This window comes from Gobio gobio (assembly GCF_949357685.1).
Source record: "Gobio gobio genome assembly, chromosome: 8".
Lineage (NCBI taxonomy): Eukaryota > Metazoa > Chordata > Actinopteri > Cypriniformes > Gobionidae > Gobio > Gobio gobio.
The window spans coordinates 52,972,342-52,996,181 of record NC_137114.1 but is presented as its reverse complement, the minus strand read 5'-3'; the positions used below and the strand labels follow the sequence as shown (position 1 = coordinate 52,996,181).

Below are 23,840 nucleotides of genomic sequence, written 5' to 3'. Positions count from 1 at the left end.
CAAGCTCTGACCCAGGCGTACGCACAAAAACGGGTGAAATGAGAAATGGCAACAGACATGGCAAATTAACACATATTTGCAAAAAGAAAAGTGAAATATGTTCTGCAATAATATTGGCATGTCATGCAATTCATCCTCATAAATAATATGGTAAACAGAACGAAATAATGTACAAAACTGATATTCTCGTCAATGTGTCCGTCTGGCGGAGCAGATATAGATGCAATTAGATAGATAGATAGATAGATAGATAGATAGATAGATAGATAGATAGATAGATAGATAGATAGATAGATAGATAGATAGATAGATAGATAGATAGATAGATAGATAGATAGATAGATAGATAGATAGATAGATAGATAGATAGATAGATAGATAGATAATTAGGGAGATAGATAGATAGATAGATAGATAGATAGATAGATAGATAGATAGATAGATAGATAGATAGATAGATAGATAGATAGATAGATAGATAGATAGATAGATAGATAGATAGATAGATAGATAGATAGATAGATAGATAGATAGATAGATAGATAGATAGATAGATAGATAGATAGATAGATAGATAATTAGGGAGATAGATAGATAGATAGATAGATAGATAGATAGATAGATAGATAGATAGATAGATAGATAGATAGATAGATAGATAGATAGATAGATAGATAGATAGATAGATAGATAGATAGATAGATAGATAGATAGATAGATAGATAGATAGATAGATAGATAGATAGATAGATAGATAGATAGATAGATAGATAGATAGATAATTAGGGAGATAGATAGATAGATAGATAGATAGATAGATAGATAGATAGATAGATAGATAGATAGATAGATAGATAGATAGATAGATAGATAGATAGATAGATAGATAGATAGATAGATAGATAGATAGATAGATAGATAGATAGATAGATAATTAGGAAGATAGATAGATAGATAGATAGATAGATAGATAGATAGATAGATAGATAGATAGATAGATAGATAGATAGATAGATAGATAGATAGATAGATAGATAGATAGATAGATAGATAGATAGATAGATAGATAGATAGATAGATAGATAGATAGATAGATGTATTAATTGTCCACTTGTTTTCATAGTAAAATGTCTTCATCAGCTACAGAATCATGGTATTCATGCATATGCCTTTAGTTTTATTTTTGATCAAATAACGTATGACGTATGTCTCAACCATTCAGAAAACTGCAAGACATTACATTTGCACTGAACTGTTTCCCGTTTCCACGTAGATTATAACCGACATCTGTAGCTTGTCAGATGCAATTAAATGGATGTAAATAAAATGCCCCATCACAATGCGTAATGACCACAATGGCTGATCTTGCGCTCTTAGAAGATTCACGCAAATGGAAGGATTCGGAGTGAACACATCTTCAGACAGCAAGAGGACACACTCTGGCGATGGAGTGCTAGACGCTTTTTTGTCTCGACTTTGATGTCCGACCATTTCTTTTTATTTAAGCCATGGTCCGAAGTTGCTCACCAGCCACAATTTTGGCATCAACACAACAGGGAAAAACTGCCATATAGATATTTTTAATATTAAGCAGCAGGATTATTAGGCTGCTGTCTCTTTAAGAGCTGAAGCACGGATCCATTACACTGTTACACATGCGTTTTCTTTCTCAACTGTTTACTTAAAACAGAACAGACTGTGTACGTGAATACTCGCAAAGACCGGCATTTTGACATTATTGTGTGTGTGTTTGACCGTTTAAGCTCAATAAGCAGTGAAAAACACTCAATTTAGCCCTGATCTAGAGCCAAAGCTGAGTCAAACGCTCGCATTATCTGAGACATTTATCGAAATATACATAATAATGGCTGAAGGGGGTCTAAAACAACACACTCTTATTAATATTAAAGGGTTAGTTCACCCAAAAATGAAAATTAGCCCATGATTTACTCACGTCGAGTCATCCTAGGTGTGTATGACTTTCTTTTCAGACGAATACAATCAGAGTTATATTACAAACCCTTAACTGTCAGCCCGCTTTTTGACAACAGTCATGAAAATGCTCTATCCAAACCTAAAGGGCTGTAATTCAAGAATTCTTTGGAATATAGACCAAAGTTTGGTCTTGTTTTAAAGAAGACACTCTGCAGATTATTGCTGAAGTGAAAGCATTATGCATTATTTTCATAAAGTATGAAAAAGTTATGGAAATTAAAATTTACTGTAAATGACGTCAGTGGTCGACATATTGTGAGATCTCTCGTTTTCTGGGCCTGGTGTCTATAAAAGCTTTTCTTTGACTAACAAGGACGTTTTCAGCTCTGAAACGTACAGGATATTCTTATATTACCATGACATTTTATATATCAAAGGCTCAAAGGAAAGTTGATTTTTCAGTTCATCAGCCCTTTAAAACCTCTTAACTGTCACCGGTGGGACGCCTGGTGCTCTTTTTTTGATCGCCTTTTTTTCGTATCATATATTTAAGTAATTCTCATAAATTAGGTATCGTTTGAAAGCTTACAAACTCAAAATTCATCCTGTGAAAACCGTTTTAAATCCGACATTGTGTTACCATGGAAACGTTACTCTAAATTATTCTAGCGGGCTCCTCCCCCTAGTGGGCGGAGTCATGTTTCATATTACAACAATTATTTTAACTACTTTACATTCAAAATCTTTTCCAATCTTGACAAAACACATATTGCCGGAAAGGTCTGAGTCTCAAAGGTCCATATTTGGTGACTGTTTTGTCATGGAAGTGATATTTGGACAGAAATGTACAGGAAAATGCATCAAAAAAACAATCAACTGAATTTGAATGACACCCGGTGGCTATTTTTGGCATTGCGCCTACACAAAATCTCATGGGGACTTCAATTTTTGTGATATCAACTTCAAATTTGGAACACAACTTGGTTAGACATATGGCTTTGATTTTAAAGTAATTTTAGAGTACAATTTCTTTTGTAAAATATATATTTTATATGAAATAAAAAATATTTACTACAGAATTTTTAATTTACACTAAATTGAAACTTCCATAACCTTTTCATACTTTCATATTTTGAATTGCTTTCACTTCAGCAATAATCTGCAGAGTGTTGTCTTTAAAACGAGACCAAACTTAGGTCTATATTCCAAAGCATTCTTGAATTACAGCCCTTTAAGTTTGGATAGTGCATTTTAATGTGTATTCTCAAAAAGGGGGGTTTTAAATGGTCGTAATATATCGTGCAGCCTTAGAAAACGGTCTAACAATATGGTTGATTCTCCTCCGTGGATGCGCTGGAAGCTGGATATTTTACTTTATAACGTGTTAAATATGGATATTTTCGATACTCTTCGATTCGCTTCAGACTGTGTTTTTGTAAGGGCGAGTTGTAAGAAAATGTAAATCCACAGAAGTCAAAATACTCCCAAGTATATGTGTGAAAATGTGTGTGTGTTTGCACCTGAGTGTTTTGTTCTGGTACTTGATCGCGGTACGCCATGTCTATACAGCCCTGCACGGCGTTAATCCACCCCAGCTTCAGCTCCTCAGAGTCGGCCTGTAACACACAACACCTGCGCACACAAACACAAAGATTTGCCTTTTTATTCAAATCATAACGTCTCTGGATAAGCAGATAGGACTGCAACTGCCTGCTTTATAATAAATATTGCATAAAAAGTAATAATGCAGCTTAGCACATATCAACATATTTAAATACATTTGACAGATTTGTGTGTGATTTGAGTGCGTCAAATGAACGTCCATTTGACAGTGATAGACAGCTATAATGTACAGTATGTAAAGCGGTTTGTTAATTATTCAGTCAAAGGTGCCCTGCCACACAAAACTTGTATTTTTTAAAATATGTTAGGCCCATATGTGTTTGTGTTATGTCGTGAATGTGAGAATGAACTGCTATCTCCTCTGTTAGGCTCTAACCACTGAAGAGAAATAAGCAGAGAAATCAGGCCAATTACAAAAGCAGTCTGACGTGGTGTTGGCTGAGCTCATTACTATTCATGAGCTCGCCCAGTTGAGACCACGCCCACATAATTTGTCTTGCTCGTATACAGCAAGGACGGCTGAACGTCATATATATATATATGGCAATATACCTGAAGAAGCCGCGATTCCAGGCGATAGCAAACAAAGTTCCTCTACTTGTTGCCCTGGGTAAAGGATGCTGATAGCCAATCAGAGTCAAGCAGCTTATCTCGTTGAATATTAATGAGAACTGGAGTCTTCCTGCAGGCTTTCTATACCATGCTATAATGGCTTGAAAAGAGGTAACCAAGACATTTTTTCCACAAAGTCCATGGTAGAACTTCAGACATTACCACAAAAGTAATGACATACGTGTGGCAGGGCACCTTTAAGCAGACACAAAGAACATGTGAGGCAGCACTTGTGCTCATAATGATTACACTTATTTGGGAGATTTGTATGATGATCCAAAGCCGGCGATATGTGTGTGTATTTCATCATCTTACTTCTGCACGGACAGCAGCTCAAAACAGAAACGGCGGTCAATCACATCCAGAGATTTCACTGCACACAGACGCAGATCATCGAACAGAACAAGAGGCTGCTCCTACAACACACACACACAACACACACACACACACACACACACAGTGTGAAACAGGAGAAACACTCTGATATGGTCAGTCAGTGCTAGACTGATGTGGATGATGGTTTACCTTGTGTGATTTTGAGTAGATTAACTGATTATTTTCCGTGTAAAACCAGCACCTGAGAGATGGAAAGAGATCGAATTATAAATATTAATAAAAATCTCAGTGATACTAAAATAGCACTGGGTCTCTCACCTCTTCCATGTCTTGTTCTTCTTGCGTGAGCGTTTGAACAGGTAGCCTTGAATCGTTCCTCCGTCAGACGGATTACACACAATGACCGCCTCTCCAGACGCGTCCTACCAAACACACACACACACACACACACCACCATCATCATATCAACCTCCAGAAACATCACAGCATCCACTGACTGAGGCATGCCAGTTTTGAAAATGTTTAACACATTTTTTTTATTTTTCTTGTTGACATTTGAAACCAGTGTTTGGGGCAGTTCCTAAAAAGGAGCATAGTTGTGAGGACACTGCCTTTTCTAGTGTTTCTGACAGAAAAGGGAAATTCGAGATCAGCCTGTAATTGACTAATTCTTCAGGATCAAGTTGCGTTTTTATAATAAGAGTCTGACGTCTGATGTGATGTTGTAGTAGACGGTTGCACGGGTATAATTGTCTCTCTAATAGTATCAATCTTGCAAGTAAAGAGAAATTCATAAAGTCATTACTGTGGAAATGTCTGAAGTTGAAGCTTTATTTCTTGTTAATGTATCCACTGTATTAAATAAATACCAAGGGTTGTGTTTGTTCTCTTCTAAGAGGGTAGAAAAGTAAGCAGATCTGTGAGTTTTTAAGGCCTTTCTGTATGCAATAACACTTTCCTTCCACGAAATGCGAAATACCTCCAGTGCTCAGAATATAATATATATTCTAAATTAGTTTTTAAAAAAGTTATAAAGAGTCTGGGTCTGAAGGTCCAGATGATTTGCTTCTGAGCTGCCGTTTTTTGTACCGTTACAGAATCATTTTATACTTTAGTTCTCATTCCAGAGAGTTTCATTAAAGAAATGTTTATGCAAATAAGAAATGTTTATGTTTTTCTGTAGGAGACTGTACATTTTTAATTGAGTATTTTTAAGTGAGTAATGATTTTAAATGAGTAATGCGTATTTTTAGAGTATTGAGTATTAAGTAATGAATATTAAGTATTTTTTGAGTAATGAGTATTTTTTGAGTATTGAGTATTAAGTAATGAGTATTGAGTATTTTTTTTTAATTAGTATTTTTAGAGTACTGAGTATTAAGTAATGAGTATTTTTAGAGTATTGAGTATTAAGTATGAGTATTTTTTGAGTAATGAGTATTTTTAGAGTGAGTAATGAGCATTGAGTATTTTTTGAGTAATGAGTATTTTTTGAGTATTGAGTATTAAGTATTGAGTATTTTTTTGAGTAATGAGTATTGAGTAATGTGTTTTGAGTATTTTTGAGTAATGTATTTTTGAGTAATGAGTATTTTTAGAGTATTGAGTATTAAGTAATGAGTATTGAGTATTTTTGAGAAATGAGTATTTTTAGAGTAATGAGTATTGAGTAATGTGTTTTGAGTATTTTTGAGTATTAAGTAAAGCATTGAGTATTTTTTTTTTTAAATGAGTATTTTTAGAGTATTGAGTATTAAGTAATGAGTATTTTTTGAGTAATGCGTATTTTTAGAGTATTGAGTAATGAGTATTTTTTGAGTAATGTGTTTTGAGTATTTTTGAGTAATGAGCATTGGGTATTTTTGAGTATTAAGTAATGATTTTTGAGTAATGAGTATTGAGTATTTTGAGTAATAAGTATTCAGTATTTTTGAGTAATGAATATTGAGTATTTTTTTTGAGTAATGAGTATTTTTAGAGTATTGAGTATTAAGTAGGGCTGGGCAAATTAACGATTGGGCGATTAATTTTTCAGCTTAACGCATTAAAAATATTTAACGCAAATAACGCAGCGTCCGTTTTTATATCCATTTTTGCTTAGCATTACATGATCATCACGCTCCTATTCATGTAAATGCTTCCAAGCGCGACAAGACACTGGAGAACGCGCTGTATGCCAATGTCCTGTGTGTGTGTGTGTGTGTGTGTGTGCGTGTCAGTGTCCTGTCTGTGTGGATGCGTCTCATGTCAGCTAATCAAGGGACACACACACACACACACTCGACGCATAGATAGACTCACGTCAGTTTCCTGCTCACATCGAGTTCTCTTTTGCTCTTGAACAAATAATAAAACAGAGGATTTTTGAGTATTCTCATATTAGGAGTCTTAAATTAGTTAAATAACGTCTTAAATGAACTTAAAGAGTTGTGAGGAAATGAGATGCGCGGGACAGCGCGTGAGATCCGTGGCTGTTCTTAAAGTGACAGTAGCACTGATGATGATGTCATTAATGTTCATCAAAGAACAACAGGAACAGAGAAAATTGTAGCTTTAATGATGATTCATCTATATTTCATTTATTATTTATGCAGGTAAGAAACATAACTATTACATTTCTGTATATGTATAACAGGGAAGGCCATGGGTAAATATAACATTTATTATTTTGGGTTTATGTAAAGATTGTTTTAAGTTCACTTAAATTAAAAGTTGTTTTTTTAAAGCCTAATAAATGTTGAAATTGGGAGCTTTCAGTTATACTGTAATGTAACGTCATTAATGTTTCATAGAGACATCAGTGATACTGGCCTTCATTCATAAAAAGATGCAATTACAACACATATTTAAAATATGCTGTCTTTAAATTGTTTATACATTAATTTGGAGAGTAACTGAAATTATTACAATATAAAAATTTTAAAAACGTAAAATATTAAAAACTTGCGATTAATCGCGATTAATTACAGAAAAAAATGCGATTAATTAGTTAATTTTTTTAATCGATGCCCAGCACTAGTATTAAGTAATGAGTATTGAGTATTTTTGAGTAATGAGTATTTTTAGAGTATTGAGTATTAAGTAATGAGTATTGAGTATTTTTGAGTAATGAGTATTTTTAGAGTATTGAGTATTAAGTAATGAGTATTGAGTATTTTTTGAGTAATGAGTATTGAGTAATGTGTTTTGAGTATTTTTGAGTATTTTTGAGTACTAAGTAATGATTTTTGAGTAATGAGTATTGAGTATTTTTTGAGTAATGTGTTTTGAGTATTTTTGTGTAATGAGCATTGGGTATTTTGAGTAATGAGTATTCAGTATTTTTGAGTAATGAATATTGTGTATTTTTTGAGTAATGTGTTTTGAGTATTTTTGTGTAATGAGCATTGGGTATTTTGAGTAATGAGTATTCAGTATTTTTGAGTAATGAATATTGTGTATTTTTTTGAGTAATGAGTATTTTTAGAGTTTTGAGTATTAAGTAATGAGTATTGTGTATTTTTTGAGTAATGAGTATTTTTAGAGTATTGAGTATTAAGTAATGAGTATTGTGTATTTTTTGAGTAATTAGTATTTTTAGAGTACTGAGTATTAAGTAATGAGTATTTTTTTGAGTAATGAGTATTTTTAGAGTTTTGAGTATTAAGTAATGAGCATTGAGTATTTTTGAGTAATGAGTATTTTTAGTATTAAAGGGGGGGTGAAATGCTGTTTCATGCATACTGATCTTTTGGCACTGTTAAAGACTTGGATTCCCATGCTAAACATGGACACAGTTTCAAAAGCTAAGGTGGACGTTTGATGGGAGTATTTCTTTGCCAAAATTAGTACTTCCTGTTAGTCATAAGTTTCGGAAAGTTTTTTTCGATCATGGGTCCGCTTGACGTCAACAGGGCGGAATTTCCTTGTATGGGCCGTACGGACAATTCTACCGGAAGAGCGCGCGCGAGAGAGAGAGAGAGAGAGAGAGAGAGCGTGAAAGCAATAGGCTACGCCCATCAGAGCGCTGGCTCGTACAGATGGAATTTGCTTTTCCGGATCAACAACTGAGTTGCGCAAATATTTATGTCTGTTCCCTGCATTTCGGTGCCGATTGTTTTATAAACAAGGCCCAGTTCGACGCCGGATTTTCAGATCGCCAAATACTGAAGGATGGAGCGGTCCCAACGATAAAGGTCCCAACGTTGGAACCGCAGGTTTGACTGCTTCAAATGTCTGTTTTTGCCTATGCCCATCAAGTAACGTTAGCCCAAACATGATCACGTATTGATCAATGGAGCATGCGATGTATAGTGTGTGTACATTTGTTTAGCTGGCCACTATATGTGTATGTTTGTGTATTGTAAAAGCACTCCAAACAACAATACACAAAGAATGGGGAAATATGTTGAACTAAATAAGCGCGCTTCTTCATTCAAATGCGCTACTATTCCATGTCTTTCTATGTAAACACTAGCCTGACGCGCAAAACCAGTCCGCTTACTACAAATCATGTCTACACAAACCACGCGTAAACACACACACACACACACACACACACACACACATTGTAACACTCGCGCTTGACATGGTGTTCTAAATAACACAAGCCGCTAAACATATTATATAGTTAGTGTAACTTATACCACATAGTCGACGTCCTGCTCTAGCCGTTTTTGCTGCTGCTCCTGTTCAACTTCAGCCTCTGGGTCTGATTCCGGATCATAGATGTATGGCTGTATCTGATTAAAAGCCATTTTTTATTTTGAATAAAGTTTTTCCCTGCTTTTAGGGATGACGCAGCTTTCAGACGCACTCAACACAGTAACAGCGGCGCGCGCTCGACATTCTTTAGCTCCGCCCACACGATACGCCCCCAGCCGCACGGCTTTTTCCGGAAAGACTCGGAACAGCGCATCTTTCTTTTATAATTATAATAAAAATAAAGACTTTTCGGAGATATGCAGGATGCAATGCTACTCTATAGGTACTCAAGATTGACATGAGACTGACTGAAACTGAGTGTTTCCCCCCCCCTTTAAGTAATGAGCATTGAGTATTTTTGAGTAATGAGTATTATTAGAGTATTGAGTAATAAGTAATGAGTATTGAGTATTTTTTGAGTAATGAATAATGAGTATTGAGTATCAAGTAGTGAGTCATGAGTATTGAGTAGAGTATTGAGTAATGAGTTTTAAGTAATAGGTATTGAGTATTTTATGAGTATTATGTAATGAGTTGAGTAATGAGTATTGAGTATTTTTTAGTTATGAGTATTGAGTGATGAGTTGAGTATTATGTTTAATGAGTAAAAATGTATTTTGACTACTTTTAGGAGTACACTAGCTATAAGATCCAAAACTGTACCTCCAAACTTGTTTTATGGGGTCGTGAAAATGTACACTAGCAGTAAAATCTCACCCTCTGCTGAACGAGCAGGTGTGTGTTTTCCAGGTCTTTCCTCTTGGCAGTGCAGTCGGACGACAGCTGAGAGAGCTGCGCACAGATATCACTCACATTAAACTTCAATATCCATGAAACATAAGTAATCAAACACTGTGTGCATGTAAAGGGGCTCGTGTTGTGTGTGTGTGGAGTATTAATTGAGTGTGACGTGTGTGTTTGTGTGTGACCTGAGAGGCCATGGTCTTCATGGTGGGTTCGAGATCTCTCAGCAGGTCGAATCCCTGGTGGAAAAACGTGTACTGAGCGTGAAAATACGAGAAGACCTGAGAAAGAAAGATGGTTTTAGTCAGTTTACACTCATCTGAACAAGATGTCATAGTAAACACAGATTTCTGATTAGAGCTCACCGAGTTCAGAATATCCAGCTTCTGTTGGACCTTGAAATTATTCAGCTGCAAGAAAAGATGAAAAAAAAATCAATACACTTCACTCACACTCATGTTCTGGGGCAGCTTCCTGTATGGGCGAGTTTATCCTCAAAATAATATTATATAATAATTATATATATTTTATTTGGTATCACTTTATTTTACAGTGTCTTTGTAAACTAAAATATAATATAAAAATATAAATTGAAATATTATATAAAACATGCTTACAATAAAATATAATATGAAACATGCCTGTGATAAAATATAAAATAAAAATATAATATAATATAAAAAATATAATATAATATAAAAACATAAACTAAAATATAATATGAAACATGCCTATAATAAAATGTAATATAATATAAAAACATAAAATAAAACATAATATAAAAATATAATATAATATAAACATAAAATAAAACGTAATATGAAACATGCCTATAATAAAATAAAATAAAATATAAAAATATAATATAATATAATATAAAAACATAAAATAAAATATAATATAAAATATAATATAATATAATGTAATGTAATATAAAAACATAAACTAAAATATAATATGAAACATGCATATAATAAAATATAATATAAAAATATAATATAATATAAAAACATAAAATAAAATATAATATAAAAATATAATATAATATAAAAACATAAAATAAAATATAAAAATATAATGTAATAAAATATAATATAATATAATATAAAAACAAACTAAAATATAATATGAAACATGCCTATAATAAAATATAATCAAAAAATATAATATGATATAAAAACATAAACTAAAATATAATATAAAAATATAATATAAAATAATATAATATAAAAACATAAACTAAAATATAATATAATATGAAACATGCCTATATTAAAATATAATATTAAAATATAAAAATATATAATATAAAAACATAAAATATAATATAAAATAATATAAAAATATAATATAATATAAAAACATAAACTAAAATATAGTATAATATGAAACATGGCTATAATAAAATATAATATAAAAATATAATATAAATTAAAAACATAAAATAAAATATAAAAATATAATATAAAAATATAATACAATATAAAAACAAACTAACATATAATATGAAACATGCCTGTATAAAATAAAATATAAAAATATAAACTAAAATGTAATATAATATAATATAAAATCAAACTAAAATATAATATGAAACATGCCTATAACAAAAAATTATATAAAAATATAAAATAATATAAAAAAAACTACAAAATAAATCATGCCTAAAATAAAATATAATATAAAAATATGAACTATAATATAATATAGAACATGCCTATAATAAAATATTATATAAAAATATAAACTAAAATATAATATAAAACGCGCCTGTAATAAAAATAACATACAATAAAAATTATCATATAATATAAAAACAAACTAAAAAAATAATGCCTATAATGAAACACAATATAATATGAAAATAACGGCTCATTTAAGTCTTAAAGGTACAGTAGAAACAACAACAGTTTAGTTCTACAGGACAAACAATGGTTTTGCTTGACTAACATGATATATGGACTTCATTAGAAAACTCCCTTCTATAACAGTGTAGAATAGGAGCGGCTTAAAGCACAAACATCACCTGCAGGCAGTAGTCCAGGGCGAAGTGTTGGTAGCATTTGCGCGTTGCGAGCAGCAGGTGGGTCGCTCGCTCAGCGTCCACGGGTTTGAGTCGGCTCACCTGAGCGTTTTTCACAACGGCGGCATCTAGATCGTCTCCAATCCGCACAAACTCACGCCGAGTGTCACGAATCTGAGGCACGAATCTGTCACAGAACAAACCATTACGCTTTAGTGCTGTGAAAGTGTGTGTGTGTGTAAGTGTGTGTGATGTTACGTACTGTGAAAGCAGGTTTGAGAGCTGCTGGGTAATGGCTCTCTGAGTCTGATCAAACAGCATCTGCAAGAATACACACACATTTATAATAAACAAATATGCACAAAGGGAGTGTCTACAAAGGCTCGTCCAATCAGATTTGACTGGAACTACAAAGTAAGACTCACCGTCTGAAACTGGATCATTTCTTGAAGGCCTTGGTTGAACTGACGCAGGCAATTCTACAGAAACACAAGCAATGAGAGGTCAGAATGAGCGCTCTGGTCAAAGGTCGTGACCCTTCCGACATCTGTCCTCACCAGAATTACACTGTCCTTCTTATGATACGCCGTGAACTCGGCCAGTCCGGACAGGAACAGCTGATTGCAGGAGGTGTAGTTCTGACCCGCATCCACCATCTGACCACACAACTTCATCACCTACAGACAGAGGAAGGCCATCAAGATAAGATGAAGTATACATAAGGGCTAATATCATGAGAAAAATCGATCTTTTGACATAAGTCAAAATTCCTCCCAGGTAAAAAAAACAAAAACCTTTAAAGGTGCAGTAACCGATTCTGAGAAACGCTGTTGATATTTAAAATCACCAAAACAAACACACCCCTCTTGATAGCTCCGCCCACAAAATCAAGAACATGCTATGCAACTAGGGTTGGGTACCGTTCACATTTTAACCGGTATCGGTACCGGTCCCCAACGGTACCTTTTTTCGGTACTTTAGGGATGTTTACATAAATAACTGTAAAGAACCTGTAAGTCATTTATAGAAGTGTTATCGACATTATGCCCTGGTCGCTGTCTGTGATGTTTGATTACTGTAATATTTACTAGTAAATAGAAGGCTACTAGCTACTTAATTTAATTAATAAAAACAACCATATTATTATTTTTTCTTTTTAATTTAATTTCTATGAAAAGGTTTCCCACAAATTATGTGTTATGTATTTTATGGTAATCAAATGAAGACACAACATCTTTTAATTTAATTAAACTTTTTTTGTCAAACAAAGTGCTGCACAACTGAGCTTTAAAAGGTTCAAATTAAAACATGAAGAAAAATTGTAATTTATAAAAAAAAAATATGTTTTGACAATTTATTATTATTACATTAGTGTTAGTATTATTATTAAATTGAGACGTATCTAAATTCTTCTGTACAACAGTAATTTATTTGTCAAGTTAGCCGAACTTTTATTTTGACGGGTTGCCGTGAGTTTGAGTTTCTGTGTGTTTATGATATGACGGTAGTTTTTCTCAAATGAAATGGTAAAATGCTCATGAAGTGACTCAGTGTCTCTGGAGATGATGTTCGTGCGTTCATGTCCTCATATGAGAGGCAGAGATGGAAACATGCGACCGTCACACACGATTCTGAGTGAGAGTGTGTGTGAGGTAAACCCATAGACTGTAAACCGCGCGTCTACGCATTCATTCGCACAGAGACACGCATGATTCGTATTTAAATGGTCTTTTCATGGTTTAATATTTACAGACACTAGTCTATATCACCAGATGCGTTCTCAGGTACCGAAATTTGGTACCGATTGATTTAACGTGAGTCGGTACTCGGTAATACCGACGTAATTCGGTCGGTACCCTTAAAAGTACAGAGTTCGGTACCCAACCCTATATGCAACATAGGCACCTCCCCCATCATGAGTGGACACACCCCCTACAGCTGATTGACTCACTCTCTCTCCTCCCTCATCATGAGTGGACACACCCCCTACAGCTGATTGACTCACTCTGTCTCCTCCCCCATCATGAGTGGACACACCCCCTACTGCAGATTGACTCACTCTCTCTCCTCCCCCATCATGAGTGGACACGCCCCCTACAGCAGATTGACTCACTCTCTCTCCTCCCTCATCATGAGTGGACACTCCCCCTACAGCTGATTGACTCACTCTCTCTCCTCCCCCATCATGAGTGGACACGCCCCCTACAGCTGATTGACTCACTCTCTCTCCTCCCCCATCATGAGTGGACACGCCCCCTACAGCAGATTGACTCACTCTCTCTCCTCCCTCATCATGAGTGGACACGCCCCCTACAGCTGATTGACTCACTCTCTCTCCTCCCTCATCATGAGTGGACACACCCCCTACAGCAGATTGACTCACTCTCTCTCCTCCCTCATCATGAGTGGACACGCCCCCTACAGCTGATTGGCTCATTATCTCTCCTCCCCCATCATGAGTGGACACTCCCCCTACAGCTGATTGACTCACTCTCTCTCCTCCCCCATCATGAGTGGACACACCCCCTACAGCTGATTGACTCACTCTCTCTCCTCCCCCATCATGAGTGGACACGCCCCCTACAGCTGATTGACTCACTCTCTCTCCTCCCTCATCATGAGTGGACACGCCCCCTACAGCTGATTGGCTCATTATCTCTCCTCCCCCATCATGAGTGGACACACCCCCTACAGCTGATTGACTCACTTTCTCTCCTCCCCCATCATGAGTGGACACACCCCCTACAGCTGATTGACTCACTCTCTCTCCTCCCCCATCATGAGTGGACACACCCCCTACAGCTGATTGACTCACTTTCTCTCCTCCCCCATCATGAGTGGACACACCCCCTACAGCAGATTGACTCACTCTCTCTCCTCCCTCATCATGAGTGGACACGCCCCCTACAGCTGATTGGCTCATTATCTCTCCTCCCCCATCATGAGTGGACACGCCCCCTACAGCTGATTGGCTCATTATCTCTCCTCCCCCATCATGAGTGGACACTCCCCCTACAGCTGATTGACTCACTCTCTCTCCTCCCCCATCATGAGTGGACACACCCCCTACAGCTGATTGACTCACTCTCTCTCCTCCCTCATCATGAGTGGACACTCCCCCTACAGCAGATTGACTCACTCTCTCTCCTCCCTCATCATGAGTGGACACGCCCCCTACAGCTGATTGACTCACTCTCTCTCCTCCCTCATCATGAGTGGACACTCCCCCTACAGCTGATTGACTCACTCTCTCTCCTCCCTCATCATGAGTGGACACTCCCCCTACAGCTGATTGACTCACTCTCTCTCCTCCCTCATCATGAGTGGACACTCCCCCTACAGCAGATTGACTCACTCTCTCTCCTCCCTCATCATGAGTGGACACTCCCCCTACAGCTGATTGACTCACTCTCTCTCCTCCCTCATCATGAGTGGACACACCCCCTACTGCAGATTGACTCACTCTCTCTCCTCCCCCATCATGAGTGGACACACCCCCTACAGCTGATTGACTCACTCTCTCTCCTCCCTCATCATGAGTGGACACTCCCCCTACAGCTGATTGACTCACTCTCTCTCCTCCCTCATCATGAGTGGACACTCCCCCTACAGCTGATTGACTCACTCTCTCTCCTCCCTCATCATGAGTGGACACACCCCCTACTGCAGATTGACTCACTCTCTCTCCTCCCCCATCATGAGTGGACACACCCCCTACAGCTGATTGACTCACTCTCTCTCCTCCCTCATCATGAGTGGACACTCCCCCTACAGCTGATTGACTCACTCTCTCTCCTCCCCCATCATGAGTGGACACACCCCCTACAGCTGATTGACTCACTCTCTCTCCTCCCTCATCATGAGTGGACACTCCCCCTACAGCTGATTGACTCACTCTCTCTCCTCCCCCATCATGACTGGACACTCCCCCTACAGCTGATTGACTCACTCTCTCTCCTCCCTCATCATGAGTGGACACTCCCCCTACAGCTGATTGACTCACTCTCTCTCCTCCCCCATCATGACTGGACACTCCCCCTACAGCTGATTGGCTCACTCTCTCTCCTCCCTCATCATGAGTGGACACACCCCCTACATCTGGTTAGGCTTGTTCGACTTCACCCAGCGATGCGCAGACCGATCGGCGGCTGACTTGAAGCAGTGCATGCCGGTTAGAAATTTTGTCCGACTTGAGGCAGCGCCGACGCCACGTGACAGTGACGTATGTCAACAAAGTGCCGCGAGAGCGATTCGAGAGCAGCCGGCGATTACAGCCGGTGCAGTTTCTCGAGAGCGACTGCATGAGGCTGCACGGGCTCTGATGACGACACAGCCGTTCCACGATTGGCCAGATTCACCGCATGACAGCGATCACGTGTGTTTCGTGTTTATTCTAAAACCTTCAGCTCCACTAATGCGCACAAATCTGTTTTTTATAACAGTAAAACCTCCTTTAATGTAGTCGCGATGTTATATTGTCATGTTTATCAAAATATAACTGATTAAAAACATAGAACCCACTTCATTGATAGTGTAGGCTTATATGTTGAACTTTATTCTTGTAAAAACACACGCTGTATTAAGCAGTGCATAAAGTATTACATGACAATAATGTCTCTGAAACATCTGTGTATTGCCAAATATTGCATTTATTTCACTTCAGCTGATAAAGTGTGCAAACACAGCGCGAGCGTCACTGCGGGAAGCAGAAAGTGTCCGACTTCACGTCTGTGTTTGCAGCTCCTCCCCGCCTGCACGCGGCTACTCTCGCCGATCAGTTGCATCCAGCCGCAGCCGATGTCCAACACACCTCTACTCTCCTCCCCCATCATGAGTGGACACACCCCCTACAGCTGATTGACTCACTCTCTCTCCTCCCCCATCATGAGTGGACACATCCCCTACAGCTGATTGGCTCACTCTCTCTCCTCCCCCATCATGAGTGGACACACCCCCTACAGCTGATTGACTCACTCTCTCTCCTCCCCCATCATGAGTGGACACACCCCCTACAGCTGATTGACTCACTCTCTCTCCTCCCCCATCATGAGTGGACACACCCCCTACAGCTGATTGGCTCACTCTCTCTCCTCCCCCATCATGAGTGGACACACCCCCTAGAGCTGATTGACTCACTCTCCTCCCCCATCATGAGTGGACACACCCCCTACAGCTGATTGGCTCACTCTCTCTCCTCCCCCATCATGAGTGGACACACCCCCTACAGCTGATTGGCTCACTCTCTCTCCTCCCCCATCATGAGTGGACACACCCCCTACAGCTGATTGGCTCACTCTCTCTCCTCCCCCATCATGAGTGGACACGCCCCCTACAGCTGATTGGCTCACTCTCTCTCCTCCCCCATCATGAGTGGACACACCCCCTACAGCTGATTGGCTCACTCTCTCTCCTCCCCCATCATGAGTGGACACACCCCCTACAGCTGATTGGCTCACTCTCTCTCCTCCCCCATCATGAGTGGACACACCCCCTACAGCTGATTGGCTCACTCTCTCTCCTCCCCCATCATGAGTGGACACACCCCCTAATGCTGATTGGCTCACTCTCTTTCCTCCCCCATCATGAGTGGACACACCCCCTACAGCTGATTGCTCACTCTCTCTCCTCCCCCATCATGAGTGGACACGCCCCCTACAGCTGATTGGCTCACTCTCTCTCCTCCCCCATCATGAGTGGACACACCCCCTAGAGCTGATTGACTCACTCTCCTCCCCCATCATGAGTGGACACACCCCCTACAGCTGATTGACTCACTCTCTCTCCTCCCCCATCATGAGTGGACACACCCCCTACAGCTGATTGACTCACTCTCTCTCCTCCCCCATCATGAGTGGACACACCCCCTACAGCTGATTGGCTCACTCTCTCTCCTCCCCCATCATGAGTGGACACACCCCCTAGAGCTGATTGACTCACTCTCCTCCCCCATCATGAGTGGACACACCCCCTACAGCTGATTGGCTCACTCTCTCTCCTCCCCCATCATGAGTGGACACACCCCCTACAGCTGATTGGCTCACTCTCTCTCCTCCCCCATCATGAGTGGACACACCCCCTACAGCTGATTGGCTCACTCTCTCTCCTCCCCCATCATGAGTGGACACACCCCCTACAGCTGATTGGCTCACTCTCTCTCCTCCCTCATCATGAGTGGACACACCCCCTACAGCTGATTGGCTCACTCTCTCTCCTCCCCCATCATGAGTGGACACACCCCCTACAGCTGATTGACTCACTCTCTCTCCTCCCCCATCATGAGTGGACACTCCCCCTACAGCTGATTGACTCACTCTCTCTCCTCCCTCATCATGAGTGGACACACCCCCTACAGCTGATTGGCTCACTCTCTCTCCTCCCCCATCATGAGTGGACACGCCCCCTACAGCTGATTGACTCACTCTCTCTCCTCCCCCATCATGAGTGGACACGCCCCCTACAGCTGATTGACTCACTCTCTCTCCTCCCCCATCATGAGTGGACACACCCCCTTCAGCTGATTGACTCACTCTCTCTCCTCCCCCATCATGAGTGGACACGCCCCCTACAGCTGATTGACTCACTCTCTCTCCTCCCTCATCATGAGTGGACACGCCCCCTACTGCTGATTGGCTCACTCTCTCTCCTCCCACATCATGAGTGGACACACCCCCTACAGCTGATTGGCTCACTCTCTCTCCTCCCTCATCATGAGTGGACACACCCCCTACAGCTGATTGGCTCACTCTCTCTCCTCCCCCATCATGAGTGGACACACCCCCTACAGCTGATTGGCTCACTCTCTCTCCTCCCCCGTCATGAGTGGACACTCCCCCTACTGCTGATTGGCTCACTCTCTCCTCGCCCATCATGAGTGGACACACCCCCTACTGCTGATTGACTCACTCTCTCTCCTCCCCCATCATGAGTGGACACTCCCCCTACAGCAGATTGACTCACTCTCTCTCCTCCCCCATCATGACTGGACACTCCCCCTACAGCTGATTGACTCACTCTCTCTCCTCCCTCATCATGAGTGGACACTCCCCCTACAGCTGATTGACTCACTCTCTCTCCTCCCCCATCATGAGTGGACACACCCCCTACAGCAGATTGACTCACTCTCTCTCCTCCCCCATCATGAGTGGACACGCCCCCTACAGCAGATTGACTCACTCTCTCTCCTCCCTCATCATGAGTGGACACACCCCCTACAGCAGATTGGCTCACTCTCTCTCCTCCCCCATCATGAGTGGACACTCCCCCTACAGCTGATTGACTCACTCTCTCTCCTCCCTCATCATAAGTGGACACACCCCCTTCAGCTGATTGACTCACTCTCTCTCCTCCCTCATCATGAGTGGACACTCCCCCTACAGCTGATTGACTCACTCTCTCTCCTCCCCCATCATGAGTGGACACTCCCCCTACAGCAGATTGGCTCACTCTCTCTCCTCCCCCATCATGAGTGGACACTCCCCCTACAGCTGATTGACTCACTCTCTCTCCTCCCTCATCATGAGTGGACACTCCCCCTACAGCTGATTGACTCACTCTCCCTCCTCCCTCATCATAAGTGGACACTCCCCCTACAGCTGATTGACTCACTCTCTCTCCTCCCTCATCATAAGTGGACACTCCCCCTACAGCTGATTGACTCACTCTCTCTCCTCCCTCATCATAAGTGGACACTCCCCCTACAGCTGATTGACTCACTCTCCCTCCTCCCTCATCATAAGTGGACACTCCCCCTACAGCTGATTGACTCACTCTCTCTCCTCCCTCATCATAAGTGGACACTCCCCCTACAGCAGATTGGCTCATTATCCCTCCTCCCCCATCATGAGTGGACACACCCCCTACAGCTGATTGGCTCACTCTCTCTCCTCCCCCATCATAAGTGGACACGCCCCCTACAGCTGATTGACTCACTCTCTCTCCTCCCCCATCATGAGTGGACACTCCCCCTACAGCTGATTGACTCACTCTCTCTCCTCCCCCATCATGAGTGGACACACCCCCTACAGCTGATTGACTCACTCTCTCTCCTCCCCCATCATAAGTGGACACGCCCCCTACAGCTGATTGACTCACTCTCTCTCCTCCCCCATCATGAGTGGACACTCCCCCTACAGCTGATTGACTCACTCTCTCTCCTCCCCCATCATGAGTGGACACGCCCCCTACAGCTGATTGACTCACTCTCTCTCCTCCCCCATCATGAGTGGACACACCCCCTTCAGCTGATTGACTCACTCTCTCTCCTCCCTCATCATGAGTGGACACTCCCCCTACAGCTGATTGACTCACTCTCTCTCCTCCCCCATCATGAGTGGACACGCCCCCTACAGCTGATTGGCTCACTCTCTCTCCTCCCCCATCATGAGTGGACACTCCCCCTACAGCTGATTGACTCACTCTCTCTCCTCCCTCATCATGAGTGGACACTCCCCCTACAGCTGATTGACTCACTCTCCCTCCTCCCTCATCATAAGTGGACACTCCCCCTACAGCTGATTGACTCACTCTCTCTCCTCCCTCATCATAAGTGGACACTCCCCCTACAGCTGATTGACTCACTCTCTCTCCTCCCCCATCATGAGTGGACACACCCCCTACAGCTGATTGGCTCACTCTCTCTCCTCCCCCATCATAAGTGGACACGCCCCCTACAGCTGATTGACTCACTCTCTCTCCTCCCCCATCATGAGTGGACACTCCCCCTACAGCTGATTGACTCACTCTCTCTCCTCCCCCATCATGAGTGGACACTCCCCCTACAGCTGATTGACTCACTCTCTCTCCTCCCCCATCATGAGTGGACACTCCCCCTACAGCTGATTGACTCACTCTCTCTCCTCCCCCATCATGAGTGGACACTCCCCCTACAGCTGATTGGCTCACTCTCTCTCCTCCCCCATCATGAGTGGACACACCCCCTACAGCTGATTGACTCACTCTGTCTCCTCCCCCATCATGAGTGGACACTCCCCCTACAGCTGATTGGCTCACTCTCTCTCCTCCCCCATCATGAGTGGACACACCCCCTACAGCTGATTGGCTCATTTTGGAATAAATGCTCCAAATATGTATATATGCTGTCCTGGGACATCTTACTTTCTCCACACGACTCTCCAGGTCTGCAACATCACTCTCGCATTTATCCAGCGACTGCCTGCAAAGCACACACACACACACACACACCTGCATAATTAATACACAGACACACTACCCAGCCCTAGAGCATAGAGCATTAGCTTTTTTAATTAATTAGTGAGCTGTATGCGCGTGAGTTATGCGCGAGATGCTCGTACCTGAACGCAGGTGAGTCTCTGATGCATTCCTCAAAGTCCAGCAAAGTGTCCATCCTGACCTTATGAACTCACTGTTTCTAACTCTCTCGTGCACTGTTACACATTTACACCAAAGACATGATCCGGACACCAATGATTCCTGCACGAGGCCCGAAGCACAGTCCGCATCCTCACCGTCTCATCCATGCGCCGTTATCTCTGATTCTCTGATACTGATGGGAATAACGCGCGCGCCCGCGGATAACGCGCTCAGACCACAGTAACGCGCGCGGGTAATTCAAGCAGCCCTTATTGTAGTTCTTTGTATGATATATGAATGTAGTCTCGAGCCGTGTTGACAGCTGCGGTGAAGCGTTTGTTCATGTTGATGTGAGTCGCTTTTCCGGTGTCGCAAGTGTTGAGGATGTCCTGTCAGACATTTTCAAAATAAAAGCATGGAATATTAATAATTAAAAATATATACTGTAATATTATTATTATTTATATATGAACATTATATGTATATAAAATAATTCAAAAAATAAATATATGATAAAATAAATGAGTCTTTGTAGTTCTTTGAAGTACAAGTTGAGATTCTAATATCTCTATAATAAATCACTTTTTTTAAACTTAATAATTTAAATAATTTAAAAAAATTAAATAATACTATTAAATAAATAACAAATACATAAAATATAAATAAAATAATATAATATAAATAAAATTTAATAAAAAGTTCTTTGTAGTTCTTTGAAGTACAAGTTGAGATTCAAATAATTCTATAATAAATCACATTTTTTAAATAATTCAAAAAATACTTCAATAATACAATTAAATAAATAACAAATAAATAAAATATAAATAAATAAAATAAAATAATAAAATATAAATAAAATAAAGTTCTTTGAAGAACAAGTTGAGATTCAAATAGTTCTATAATAAATCACATTTTTTAAAATAATTTAAATAATTAAAAAAAAGTTAGAAAAAATAATTCAATAATACAATTAAATAAATAACAAATAAATAAAATATAAATAAAACAAAATAATAAAATATAAATAAAATAAAGTTCTTTGAAGTACAAGTTGAGATTCAAATAGTTCTGTAATAAATCACATTTTTAAAATAATTAAAAAAATAGTTAGAAAAAATTATTTAATGATACAATTACATAAATAACAAATAAATAAAATATAAATAAAACAAAATAATAAAATATAAATAAAATAAATAAAGTTCTTTGAATTACAAGTTGAGATTCAAATATCTCTATAATAAATCACATTTTTAAAATAATTAAATAATGAAAAGAAAAATTTAATAATACAATTAAATAAATAACAAATACATAAAATATAAATAAAATAATAAATATAAAAAAATAAGTTCTTTGTAGTTCTTTGAAGTACAAGTTGAGATTCAAATATCTCTATAATAAATCACATTTTTAAAATAATTTTAATAATTAAAAAAAAATATTAAATAATACAATTAAACAAATAACAAATAAATAAAATATAAATAAAATAAAATGTTATTTGTAGTTCTTTGAAGTACAAGTTGAGATTCAAATATCTCTATAATAAATCACATTTTCAAAATAAAAGCATAATAAAAAGCATGGAAACTATAAAATAAAATAAATTAATTAAATAATAAAATTAAATAAAATAAATTAAATGAAATAAATTAAATATAAATAAATTGAATTAAATAAAGTTCTTTGTAGTTCTTTAAAGCAGTGGTTCTCAAGTGTGGTCCTCAGTTGCTGCCCCTAGTGGTACACAGAGGAATCACTAAATAAATTAATGTTAAAACACATACATTTTAATTCAATCTTTATTTGAGTAAAGTTTGAAGTTAAGTACAGTACAGTTTTAATTTAACTTTACAACACATTTTAATTTAATAATTATTTAATAATTGTATTTACCTGTATGTAAGCACATTGCAGTGTTCAGTGTACAAACAGCACAAACTCCTCAATAAATCACATATTTTTAATAGCATGGATTATAAAATTAAAATAAATAAATAAATGTAATCAAATATAAATAAATAAATAAAATAAAATATAACTAAACAAAATATTTTTAAAAATAATAATACAAAATTATTTGTAGTTCTTTAAAGTACAAGTTGAGATTCAAATTCCTCTATAATAAATCACATTTTCAAAATAAAAGCATGGATTATTATAAATTAAAATAAATTATATTATATATATATATATTAGGGCTGTCAAAAGATTAATCGCGATTAATCTCATCCAAAATAAAAGTTTGTGTTTACATAATATATATGTGTCTACTCTGTATAATTATTATTTATATATAAAAACACACACAAGCATGTATATATTTAAGAAAAATGTATTATATTTATATATAATATACATTATATAAATGTATATACAGTATATACATGCAAATATTTCTTAAATATATACATGAATGTGTTTGTATTTATATATACATAATAATTATACAGAGTACACACACATATATTATGTAAACACAAACTTTTATTTTGGATGAGATTCATCGCGATTAATCTTTTGACAGCCCTAATATATATATATAATATAA

At 38.6% G+C, this 23,840-nt stretch overlaps 1 protein-coding gene across 1 annotated transcript in view; it reads right to left on the bottom strand.

Annotated features, from left to right (window-relative positions):
• The window catches only part of LOC307130643 (arf-GAP with coiled-coil, ANK repeat and PH domain-containing protein 2), a 33,610-nt gene extending 11,947 nt beyond the window's left edge, over positions 1-21,663 (bottom strand). Inside the window, exons 1-13 of the mRNA XM_079823733.1 lie at positions 21,268-21,663; positions 21,071-21,128; positions 12,514-12,633; positions 12,382-12,435; positions 12,219-12,277; positions 11,960-12,143; positions 10,299-10,343; positions 10,119-10,214; positions 9,907-9,981; positions 4,825-4,928; positions 4,696-4,747; positions 4,486-4,586; positions 3,456-3,567 (exon numbers count right to left, since the gene is read on the bottom strand). Coding sequence (XP_079679859.1) covers positions 3,456-3,567; positions 4,486-4,586; positions 4,696-4,747; positions 4,825-4,928; positions 9,907-9,981; positions 10,119-10,214; positions 10,299-10,343; positions 11,960-12,143; positions 12,219-12,277; positions 12,382-12,435; positions 12,514-12,633; positions 21,071-21,128; positions 21,268-21,320 — 1,113 coding nt within the window. The 5' untranslated portion in view covers positions 21,321-21,663. The remainder of the gene's footprint in view (positions 1-3,455; positions 3,568-4,485; positions 4,587-4,695; positions 4,748-4,824; positions 4,929-9,906; positions 9,982-10,118; positions 10,215-10,298; positions 10,344-11,959; positions 12,144-12,218; positions 12,278-12,381; positions 12,436-12,513; positions 12,634-21,070; positions 21,129-21,267) is intronic.
• Positions 21,664-23,840: the final 2,177 nt, after the last annotated feature.